Here is a 12,736-nt window from a genome sequence, read left to right as displayed (position 1 = left end):
CCAGTCTATCTTACAATGCAAAGTTACAAATGCCAAGCTGGATTTTTGGGATCAAGGAATGAAGAGTTCATCAGTTTGTCATGAAAATCAGTATTTTTTTCTTTTACACCCCCAAAAGATCAAACATCCCACAACCCCTCAAGAAAGTAAAATATTTACATTTTGGCATGTGACTGTAATCTATGGCTCATTATTGGAGTATATGTGGTTTCATTATCATACAATTATACAGAACAAGTGAAGAACTTTACGAATGCATTGTCAAAAAAACACATATTTACTTTGTAATAAATCATCAATCACAGTCTCAGATGACAGATCTGTGTAACTATACAAGAGTTGCAAGAAAAAAAAATACATTTTATTGCTCAAAATTCATCATTTTTTTTTTTTTACAAAAAATACATATATAAAGATATATAGATTTAGACTTTGCTTTCAAACAAAGCTGGAGGTCTGAAATCCAGGCTAACTATAGGAACATTAGAAAGTGGTGAAAACAAGAGGTCTTCATTGAAAAACATTTTTTCTATTTTTTTTGTACAAATCCGTTTCCCTTCGGAGATAACATTTTCTATTTTACAAAATACCAAAAGTGGAAGCACTTGGAACAAACAATTGATTGTTAGCCAGTGAACAGGTTATATATACATAAATCACTCATGCCCTTTATAATCTTTGGTGTACAGTTGCCGACTCCAAGGCTAGAATAAATAAAAATCAGAGCCTTTCCCTTTAAATCATAAATCTGCAAGTATATTGAGAATGCAATGAACCAGGTAACGTAAAATGCACTTTGGGATCATAGAATAAAATGCTCTGATAATGCAATTTTCCATTCTTCTGTAGCGCATTGAGGACAAATTCTGCTTTCATCCTTGGAATTGATTTATCCTTTATACTCCGCTCACTGCATATAGAGAATTTATACAATGGTTGCCTTACAGCGCCCTCTAGTGGTATATTGAAGGCTAGCAAAGAACCAGTTATTGCTCCGTTGGGTAGTTCAAAGCTTACTGTATACCGGCAATTTTTTTTTTTTTAAGCACAAATTAAGATAAAAATTGATCAAAATATATGGTATGTGTGTTATTTTTGTAATGTCATTTAATTTCTTAAAAATGAAGATTATTTTTACATTTTTAGTGTGATGTGTTTATATGCGTATCTAGTCGGTTGTGATAATACAATTGTGTTATGACGAAATCTAATTAAAATTATGATCTTTCTGCTTGGTTGACAAAATACATGAATTTAATAATATATGGGATATATCATATTATAATGTAATATAACTATTTTTGAGATCACCATAAAACTGCATTGAAAAAAATCTTTTCAATTTTGAATTAATGACCCCTGATTTATTTTTTTTTTTCCAAAAATTACAAAGTATAACTAAGATGGTTTATTACATAAAGAAGATATTAAAGTAACTATGAATACAAAATCTGCCATCACAACTTCTGGATAGCACAGAAACGTGACAAACTATCAGGACGCTGAAGTATAGGAATTTTAATGTATCTTCAATTAAAAAAAGTAATTGTTTTGGATTAAAAATAGTATTTTATTTAAAGAAAAAAATCAGATTAATTCAAAATTAAAATGATGGGACAAGACAATAAAATCTTTTATAAAGTTTCTAATTGAAAAAGAGGGTTTTCTTTACTAGTTAGTTAGATATACACAATTTAGATTTTTGAATAAATATTAAAAAAAGAAGATAAAATCATTGTAGATTCCCAGTCCTAAATTAGTTCTGAATTACTCATTCACCTAGAGTCTGATCATTTGCATATTATTGATTCATGTAATAGTAATAATATTCAGATTTTTAAAAACATTTCTGTTCATAATTAAGTTACCGTACTAGAACTGGCCTAAAAACCTGTAAATTCACTTCCCATGATGAGTTTTTGATGCTATGTATTTTCAAAGCATCTCACAGATCCAACAAAATGGATGGGATTTATAGAAATCTCACACCTACGCTGCTTTTTTTACATTGCGTAAACTGACCTTTTGTATGAGTATTCTGAGTTTCTGTTGCACATGACTGTATCATTAAAGTTTTGCCAAAGCTTAATACTCATAAGTATTAAAAAGCAAGCAGCTTTAAACATTACTCACCAAAAAGAGACAAAAAACACTGCTTCAAAAATTAAATAAAACCACATGTAAAGAAAACCAAAACAAACAAAAACACAAGTAAACTAATATAGCTAAGAGGTACAGAAATGCTACAGAATATCTGTAGTATCAAAAACTCAAATACTCATTATGGGATTGTATTCATAGCCTAATTATACTGTACTTATGAACTTTTTACAGTTTAAGGATATGTGCACACTGGGTCTGTTTACTGAGTGTTTAATTGGAAACTCCAAGTTTTTGAGAAGGATTTGAAAATTTTCGCTCCATTTTTGCTCCAAAAACTCCTCGAAGGGCCGCCAATTCCCTAAGAGTTTAGCCATTTGGGTTTAGCCATTGTACTGCAATACAGTAGATAGGACATGCCGCATGAAAAAAAAATAAAAAAAAAATGCATGTCTAAAATTTTCTTCGATTTTTGCTTTGCAATTTAAAAATCTCATTCGCTTGCATTATATTGTTACAGAATTTCAGTGGAAGTGTCCCACAATTCTGCAAGTGTATCACACTATGTTTTATTCCATCAGGGCTCGCATCCGAACCCCCCGCAAAACGAGTGTATATGCCGATGAAGCCATTGACTATAATGGTACAGATAGGACAGAGTCACTGTGTGCTCTGTCTGTCATGCACAATTTCCGGGTGTATACGTCTACTAGAGGTGGCCAGCAGTCTACTACACCTGGGTGTCCACCTCCAATAGGTGTAGAGGCCTGAAAATTGTGTACAACAGAGCACACTGTGACTACGTCTGCACAGTTATTGTCAATAGCCCCGTGCGCGCATACGTCCAAATCCCATTTTGTGGGGGGGGTTTGGAAGTAAGTCTCAATGGGAGCATGGGGGACAAAATGCAATCACCCTAATACACACTGGAGCAGTATTATCAAAACAGTAAAAAACAAAAAACAAAAAAAAAACAAACCAAACACTCTGTTGCTCATAGCAACCCAACCAATCAGTGCATCTTTTATTTTTCCTAAGCCGTTTAAAAAAATGAAAGCTGAGCTCTGATTGGTTGCTATGGGCAACAAAGTTTTTCTTTTAGACAGGTTTGATCAATGAGGCCCAATATGTGACCATGGCCTATAACAAAACTAACACAGACTTGGAATAGTCGACATTTATACACTATGTACAGGAGGTGATTTCTCAATCCCGGGGTGTTGTGACACACGGCCTGATCAGTGTTTTATTAAGTCCTGGGATTTTTTTTTTCTTGTATTTACAGGGGGTAAACCTATTTTATGTGGCAAAGCATTCCAAGACATTGAAGATTAAACACAAAACCTTTATCTATACCAGATGTAGGTAAAATTGGAAGATAAAACGCATTTCTCTAATGTTTAAGATGAAGAAAAAAATGCAACACCGTCCCTTTTTTGACACGTAGATAAATTATAGAGTTGATTCACTCAGCGGCTACAAACATGAAAATCAAGGGAGAGGAAAGTGAACCTTGAACCCAAGGGGGGACAAAAAAAATAAAACACTTGTTTTTGATTTGCGGGACCCGGCGAGCTGAGGGTTTAGCCGGCTGTTTGCTTTGATTTACTATACAGCCGCTTACGCCTTTGCAAGTCATCACACCTGACAGGGTATAAAGTGTGGCTGCGGAGAGGTGCAGATTATTATTTTTCTTTTTCACCGAAATCACTTCAAAAGATCTTTAGACCTATGAGATTGACAAGTATTGTGATTGTAGCTCGCGAAAAAAATTTATCTGGCAGCGAATAAAAGACAAACATCACAGCGCAGAATTGGTGTAAATCCCGCTGCTTACCCTTAATCCCACTGATTGTTAACAGGACTCGTGTCTTAGCTGGACCTATACGATGACTCTCTATATGCAAGTGGTGCAAAATTAGCATGAGGCAAATAGACATGATTCATTGTGGGTAGGATCGCAAAATTGCCCCAGTTGTCAGAGCTTTGCAACAAGAATCTACACAGTTTGCAAAATTAAATATATGACACATAACGGTTTTTATTTTCAAGTGAGCTGGAATTAACCTTCGTGGACCTTAAAGAGTCATTAAGTGGCTTCACTCCATAAGGCATTAACCTTCTTCAGATACAAAACAATATACAAAGGTCTGAAAAAGTGCATCTATGTGAACAGCACAAATTTTAGCAATTGCTGACTGGTCATGTAGAACGTAGACACACAGGGAAAAAAGATCAGCACACAAAATGTCTCACAACTTATTGTAATATCTGCATATTCCCGTGCTGTGGTCACAGGAGAATGTAAAAAAACTTCACTGATATTGCAGTGTTTGATCATATTGTCTCAAGCGCATTTTACAGCAAGAATGTCCTTTCCCATTTGTATTTGTACACAACCCATTAGACATGGATATATAATGTAATGATTCCATCCGGCTTGTGGTGGGTGAGGAGCGGTTCTCCATAGTGCAAATGAACAACACAAAATCCATTTATCCAAGTAGGGATTAGTGGTCATCAGGAAATTCTTGAAAAACAAAAAGGCATCTTATTTCCAGCTGTGCCAGGCACTTATAAAATCCATTTGATTTTTTTTCTATGTTGAAAATCATGAATCTCCAGTGAATTGTCTACATGAAGGGTCTCCTCCTATGCACAACCGTCCACCATGGAGGAGTGGTCTTTGAACGTCCTTTACTGCAGTTTTTGTAGAGACTTGATATATTTTCACAAAGTTGGCAAATTTGGCATTTACTAGTACGGTCACTTTTCCAGCTCACAAGTTCAACCAGTCCTGAGCGTCATAGATCAATTAGTTGGATGCGATCAGCCATGTATTTCAAAAAACATTTAGATGTTTTGTGTCCATTCCCTTGGGTTCTGTCGAGTTACTATGCTACTTGGGCAACAGGACATGTCACTGGTGGTATTCATCATCAGTCCCTCCTGTCATCCCAACTGAGTGATATCTTTGGTCAAGCTTAGTGGTGTCTTCTTTGTGCATATAGCCCTAGTCATAACAAGACATTACATATCTGTGTACAACATAATTGCCCAGGCAGCAACTGAAATTTTATTTTAGGCAGAATCCCATATTGATTTCACGTGTAGAACTGACTCTGGATGATGCAGCTCCAGAAATGAACTCAGATCTTGCAAACTGTGTTAAGACAAATATTACAATCTGCACCACTGTACAACGTTAGAGCAGCAGCCTAAACCAGTCCACCAAAATGAGGGACACCATGTTCCTTGGGTCATAGACTCATAGGTCCATCTTCTTCCATCGGCTCTTCTTGAGGCTCACTGCTGCAAGGTTAAAAAGTAGGATAGATTATTATTTTGTACAAAAATAGATAAGTCTCAGACACACATGAAGGGAGATTATTAGCTGGTGTCTAATATGTCAAGTCTTAAAACACATATGCATTAGAGCAGAGAACCCCAACCTTTCGAACCTCAAGAGCTACATTCAGCTCAGAGAGGGTCGTGAGCCACATCAAGCTCCCACCCATCTCACAGTAGTAATACTTAGAGGCCCGATTACTTTTATAACGACAAAGCTTTTCTAGAGAAATCACACTGAGGTAGTATACCAAGATCCAGGGGTTCCTACCTACCATACCCACTTTCCAATCTACTCTTTTATGTCGGGCTACTGACAAAAGTCACCATCTAGACCTGCTCGTCACAGCTGTTTTCCAGCTTGGTATATTAGCAGCAGGTCTAGCAGACAGTTGTGAGCTGTAGACCCAGACAGACAGTTGTGAGTTGTGAGCTGGACCCACAAGCTACGTGGCTCCCGAGCCACCAGTTGGGGACCCCTGCATTAGAGTAAAATGTGTCAAATTTATTAGGAGGTGCACAACACTTAATAAATTTGGTGCATATTTAGTTGTTCCAAGGATAAAAATTTCAGTCTATACCAGCCATGAGAAAGCATAGATTTGTGCTATAATATGCAGCAATTACTCAAATATGAATAAATCTGTCAGTTCATAGGTAGCCCCATTTCTTCCCGATAATCATATCAACTTTTCAAAGTGTAGAAAAAGTCAATTTTAAAACAGATATGTCAACATTTTTAACTTTTTTTTTATAAAATAGCAGAAAAAGTGGTGCAAATCCACAAGTTAAATTCCTGCCTCCCCAGTGCTCTAACAAAGTAAGGGATGGGTTGTTCACAAATGCAATTCTTTCTGGTCTTCAAAAATACACACTCCCCATTCACTGCTTGATTCTTAAGAGACAGACTACTTAAGGCAGTTTTTAGGTGCAGTCTTGATCTATAACTCCTGTAAATATGTTTGGTTTTTGGGGCCATGGATGGTCACACATGGATTTTTTTCTATTGGACACTATCTAATTATGGTCACAGACAGGTTTGCAAAGACTAGTAGATCACAAAGACATTGGAGATCAGACCTAGTGGGGGGTCAACACTACAGTTTACAACAGACTATTATGAACAGTTCAACGATTGCTATGAAATAGAAGGAAACATACTTGCTCCCAGCAGCTCCTAGAGAAGTCCTGCCCACCGACAATGAAGCCAGAGCAGTCACAGTGTCCACTTCATCCCGATCATGTTTTTGAGCTTCGAGAAGAGAGTATCCCACCTTAGATACATGCCGTTTTACGGAGTTCCAGTATTTACCTGTAAGAAACAAAATGTGTTATTGGACTGTACTAAACTGTGTGTTAAACACAAATAAGTGAGAACATGAATGTTTTGTGAAGGGGCTGACATTTTGTTAACATGATATAAGAAGACGCATGTTTGTGTGTGGAAGCGTATAAACACAACTAGTGAGAACCGGATGTCAAGGGCTCGGTTACGATAATTAGAGACAGAGGTTGAGTAATTCTTTAACTGACTCATTTATTCCTTTAAGTAGTGTATGATGTGCCCCAAATATCACATGATGAAGAGTTATTTTTGAATGTTTTAAGACTGGTTTATGTTTCTTTCCAAATATTCCAATTCTGACATTTGGATGAACTCAAACTGCAAACTGTGCACCTTAATACCATTACCTTTAATTTAGTGGGAAACCTAAAGCCATGTCTGTCTATATCTCGGACGTTTCTATTTCTGGATTTCTTAATGTGCCTCTGTAACAGGACAGGTCAGCAGCTGCAACTACAGTATAGCAATGGACCCAACACATTATGGGTCAAGTACTACACAAATAAAACTGGAATTGTTGGTGGCCCATGATCATCTTGCATGTCAAAATGGGCAAATTCTGACAAGAATAATCTTTTTAAAAGGTTTCATTATATTTTTATTACTTTCTTTAATTTAGATTTTGGAGGGCGCTTTTTATTTGTATTTAACTTTATTAAAATATATTTTAACTTCAGTTCTTAAAGCAGTTATTCTTTGCTCACTTTCATAATGCATTGGCATACTTCGTATTAAAGATGCCTCTGGCAAATCTGGGGGATCTTTATCGGGGCTATGAGAACCTATTGGCACCCTATAATTATGTCATAAAAAGCTAATGGGCCACTTTCCGCTGTCAAATTTCTTAGATACACTGGTTGCTATTGACTGTGGAATTTAAGGGATTGAAATGGCCGGGAAGAGAGGTAACGCTGATCCTAGTCATTATAGGGGTGTACTGACATTAGATTACAGCCAGCACTCACTGTTGAGGACACAAATTCAGCTCCTGTGCCTATACCATCCACTAGATGTACTGTTATGCCATATTGTAAGGGTACATCCATGTGCTTGAAGGATACTATAATATACAAAGTAGACTAGTACAAAACAAGTTTAGCCTAGACATGTGATCTACACTTTCATTCATGGTTCACTTTAAAAAAAAATAAAATAATTTTAAGTTGCAAAACATTGGCAAATGTGTGTGTTAAGGCGCACTAATGTTGACCAAGCCGCTTACAGTCTAAGGTCTATGGGGCCTCCAAACTCTGTCCCGATAAATTATGTTGGGGAGATATCTACCGGCTTTATCAATTGCCCAATTCATTGTTCATCAGACAGCCATCTATTATATATGGGACCCTTACTTGCAGACAATAAGATGCAGATGTTCAACTTAAAGACATAAAATATAGTGCTGTGTGTAATGAGATTATTTTTGGAAGAGTCTGGAGCTTTTGCATATAAAGCAAAAGCAACTTTAATTGGTTTCACAAAGCACTCGTCTACATAAATATCGACCATAACATCCAGACCATCCTGGTCTCCAACAAAGATCACTATATGGGTGGGGTGTGTGTCTGTGTGTGAGGGGGGGTGCATCTTGAATACTTATATAGAGTTCTGTTGAAAGGTTTCAGCAGTCCAAGCCAAGTTGGCTAACCAAGACATATTTTAGAGACCATTCTATAGCTGCTGATTTCTCATTAAATTCTGGTATTAATTGAAATGAGATCTCAGCAACATTTGAGACTGATTTATCACTCAGGGAGCCTTGTGACGAGCTCTTTGAAGTTATGTCTTCCAGATTTGTGCATAGGAAAGTCCTTTTGTGCTTTGCAGCTGCAAGTGCTTGCCACGCATTATAGTGCTGAGCACTGCGTGGCAGACTGCTCTCACTGTTGAGGTGCTCCTTTACCCAATCCTCCCACCCACACCAGCCATAAGAAACAGACAACACTCACTCTGGACTTGAATGACAGTTTCTAGTGACCGAACAGCATTCTGATTTGGACGTTGCCTTAATATTTCTTCCGGGAGTGGATCGACCTAGAAATTGAAAATAGCACATAGCAATAAACATCTACCCTGAGAGTGTTATCCATATATTTGGGGAAAACCCAACTTCATGGTTTAAGATTAATTTTACAAGACTGAATCTAATTAACAAAATTATGTATAACAAGACCTGAATAGTAATATTCAGGAATATTAATATAATAACAAAGCATGCTAAATTTGTATTTGTAATATACAATACAATGTACAATATACGCATTATAATAGTAATACAGTAATGCAATTCAAGAATGAAAGGAAACTACTGAATATGGAAATCCAGCAATAACTTCTAGCTACAGGCCATCAAAGAGGTCGAATATCCCTAACTATAAGATCCTGTGTACTATGTGACCGGCTACAGTCGACTTCTTAAAATATTGTGATAAGCAGTGGAACCTCTAACAAAACCATAGTAGTGCAATCCAGATTTATAGTTTCTCTTAATAATCCTGTTTAAACTAGATTTGTTTTCTTGTTTTAGTTAGTATATCCAAAAGGTATATTTGTAGACTGGTAAATACAAGTAAAAAGATAGTGGGGAAGAATATCTAATTGTACAGCTAAAATATAAAGTGAAAAGCAAACAATGCAGAAGGATGGAGGCTCTCCAGTTAGTTTCCATAGGAATTACTCAGGAGGGTTCACATAGCGTTTTTCACTACGTTTAGTGGGGCTGTTGGGACTTGTGTCCAAACCTTCGCAAAATGGGATTCAGAAATGTGCACCGATGGGGACATTGACTATAATAATCCAGACAGTGTATCTCTGTTGTGAATCATTTTTGGTCGTATATGGCTATTGGAGGCGGGCAGCATGACGTAATCGACCAAATCTTGCTGCTCGCCTCAAATCGGCGTATATGGCCGAAAATGATGCACTGCAATGGCGCAGACAGAGTATATGCCTGACTCCCATTTTGCGGGAGTGTAGATCAACGCCCTGACAGAGCCACCGAATGTAGTAGCAAACGCTATGTAAAACCTGTGATTTCACAACGGTGCTTACTAGGTATATAAACCATAGCTCCTTTCCACCTATAATAAACACTTGAACCTTGCCTCCCCCCCCATCTCATTGTAGATTGTAAGCTCTCACGAGCAGGGTTGTGTTTTTTCTTTTTTTTTCCTCTAAATACTGTATTTCTATAACTGTTACTTGTTTGTATATGATCCTACTGAATTTTAAAGCGCTGCGGAATATGTTGGCGCTATAGAAATAAAAGATTATTATTATTATTATAGTCCCCGAATCTTATTATCCGATCTATACAATCATCAGCACACTGACAGAAGACATCTGATGTAGCAAAACTGCTTCAATAACCCACAACAGTGACTATAAGTTGCCCGACACGTTGCTATTAAATTGTTTGTTACCCAAATATGTTTAATATTGGAAATATATGATTGATGGGTTACATTACCGATGTCTCTTGCAGCAGTGGAATTAGTGAACTACTGCATTATTGCTGGATCTGTTAATATGGCTTCTCTATTTTTGTACCAGTGATAATTCTTTTACAAAAGGTGTAATAAAAATAAATTTTGGGATTTTTTAATTATTTTGTTATTAGCTTGGTAAGATAGTCAGGTGCGCATACCTACAATTTGATTTTTTGATTTGTTTTATCTAAAATATATCATTTTCATGTGCTGAAATTACCTCATTGCCCAGCAAAGCAGATACGCAGGCCTCTGATGCATCACATATAGAGGTCAGATCATGACCACCTTCAAGGGCAAGAACTACACGTCCTCCAGCAAGGCTCATCAGTTGACGTGTCATGTGACCAAAACCTGGTAATAAAAAGGTATAAAAAAAAAAGAATGAACTTTCAAAAATCCATACACAAAGTCATAAAATGCACTATAAAGGTACATCAATCAAAACAGACTCAAGACTACAATTTAAGCTTACACTTTGCTGTTACTTTATATCCTCCAAGAGGGGCTGGATGTCCTTCAGCTGCATCAAATCCAGCAGAAACTAAGACCACATCTGGTGAAAACTCATGAGCAATTGGCATCACCACCGTCCTGTTATGAGAAAGATGAACAGAATTCAGCATCAGAACTCGAGTATCAAAGAACTGGACTAAACAATTAACTTCATCTCAAATTACTTTGTGCATATAAGCTAATATCAACTGTACAAGCAAAAATAAAAAAACAAAACGATTCAAAACCAAAATGGTGGTCACAAAAATTCCTTAGTGTAAAATAGTTCCTTTGTCTAGATCCTGGGAATCCAGTTTTCCAGCGTGGATCTACTAATGGCAGCATCACGTGCCAGGAGGTGTAGTCCTAAAATTCCTGAACAGCTATAAACTGCTTTGCATAAAACATGGTTTGTCAAACAACCCATTTCATGTTTCCAATATTTACCAAGTCTACCATATGTTCTCCATATTTGTAGAATCCGCATGTGTAAATAAAATTCAGACTCATGGGCATTCTCCAGGTTTTGTCAGAAGAAAAGCCCAAAATATAACTTCATTATTGAATGTGCTACTGGTGGGAGCAAGTGTTTAGTTGTTCTACAGCAAAGGGGAAACAACGTAAAACTTGATGCCCATTAAAATCAATGAGCGGTCTGTAAAATGCCCAGACCTGCTGGGCCCTCCAGAGGAAGAGAAATGCAGTTACTCTTCAAGGAGAATGCCCTGATAAGGTACTGCAGCATAAGTTCCCATAGTAGATGTATATTAAAGAGCCAAATAATTGTGGTCCAATAAACTGGAAACATTATCTGCTGTTGTGTCAGATGGGCAGTCGTTCATTTGCATGCCCTATTTCTGACCCTTCCATTTGTTCACAGTGTACAGAACGTCAGAGATCAAGAGTGGTGGGGCACATTCCAAAACCTATAGCTCCGCTACCAGGAGAGCTTGTCTAATCTCTACCAGTAAACAGATCTTTAGACAGCATGGCTAAGGGGTGCTTCACACATAGCGACAGCGACAACGATGTCGCTGTTACGTCACCATTTTCTGTGATGTAACAGCGACCTGGTAAGTCGCTGTTATGATCGCTGCTTAGCTGTCAAACACAGCGACGCAGCAGCGATCATAACATCGCTACATGTGCAGAGAGCAGGGAGCTGCGCACACTGCTTAGCGCTGGCTCCTTGCTCTACTAGCTACAGTACACATCGGGTTAATTAACCCGATGTGTACTGCAGCTACATGTGCAGAGAGCCGGAGCCGGCAGCACTGGCAGCGTGAGAGCTGCGGAGGCTGGTAACTAAGGTAAATATCGGGTAACCACCTTGGTTACCCGATGTTTACCCTGGTTTACAGCTTACCGCAGCTGCCAGATGCCGGCTCCTGCTCCCTGCTCGCTTCATTTCGTCGCTCTCTCGCTGTCACACAAAGCGATCTGTGTGTCACAGCGGGAGAGCGCCTTTGAAGAAACGAACCAGGGCTGTGTGTAACGAGCAGCGATCTCGCAGCAGGGGCCAGATCGCTGCTCAGTGTCACACACAGCGAGATCGCTAATGAGGTCACTGTTGCGTCACCAAAACCGTGCCGTAGCAGCGATTTCGGTAGCGATCTCGCTATGTGTGAAGCACCCCTAACTACTACACCCAATTACTTGGTTTAATCCAATTTATGTAAAGGGTTGTCCACTGCCGAACAATCCTAGCTTAAATCAATTTAGTACCCAAATTAAAATAAGCAGTTTTTTACTCGTCTCCTAAAGCGATGACGTTCCATTAATGTCAGAGCTGCTGTTCATGGCGGTGACACAACATTGTGACAGCAGATAAGTAGCCGCTCGTCAACTAACCTCATCAATAATCCGACAAAGCAGACATCCATCATCTCGTCAGCTGCAGTTCATCAATATTCTGTCCGAGCAGACATCCGCTCTGACAAAATAGTAAAGGCTGCAGTTGATG

At 38.0% G+C, this 12,736-nt stretch overlaps 1 protein-coding gene across 7 annotated transcripts in view; it reads right to left on the bottom strand.

Moving 5' to 3' along the window:
- Positions 1-339: 339 nt before the first annotated feature.
- HDAC7 (histone deacetylase 7) overlaps positions 340-12,736 on the bottom strand; it is a 533,886-nt gene continuing 521,489 nt past the window's right edge. For 6 of the 7 annotated variants that reach the window (XM_075337158.1, XM_075337160.1, XM_075337155.1 and 3 more), the window contains 5 exons: positions 10,754-10,872; positions 10,499-10,632; positions 8,740-8,824; positions 6,610-6,760; positions 340-5,412 (listed from right to left, as the gene is read on the bottom strand). In XM_075337158.1, coding sequence (XP_075193273.1) covers positions 5,361-5,412; positions 6,610-6,760; positions 8,740-8,824; positions 10,499-10,632; positions 10,754-10,872 — 541 coding nt within the window. In that variant the 3' untranslated portion in view covers positions 340-5,360. Of the gene's footprint in view, positions 5,413-6,609; positions 6,761-8,739; positions 8,825-10,498; positions 10,633-10,753; positions 10,873-12,736 lie in introns of those variants that run through there. The other variant, XR_012750574.1, reaches the window with a different exon arrangement.

Source organism: Anomaloglossus baeobatrachus, chromosome 2 (genome assembly GCF_048569485.1).
Source record: "Anomaloglossus baeobatrachus isolate aAnoBae1 chromosome 2, aAnoBae1.hap1, whole genome shotgun sequence".
In the NCBI taxonomy this organism is placed as follows: domain Eukaryota; kingdom Metazoa; phylum Chordata; class Amphibia; order Anura; family Aromobatidae; genus Anomaloglossus; species Anomaloglossus baeobatrachus.
Note: the sequence above shows the minus strand (reverse complement) of the source record. Positions and strands in the feature narration are given on the sequence as shown.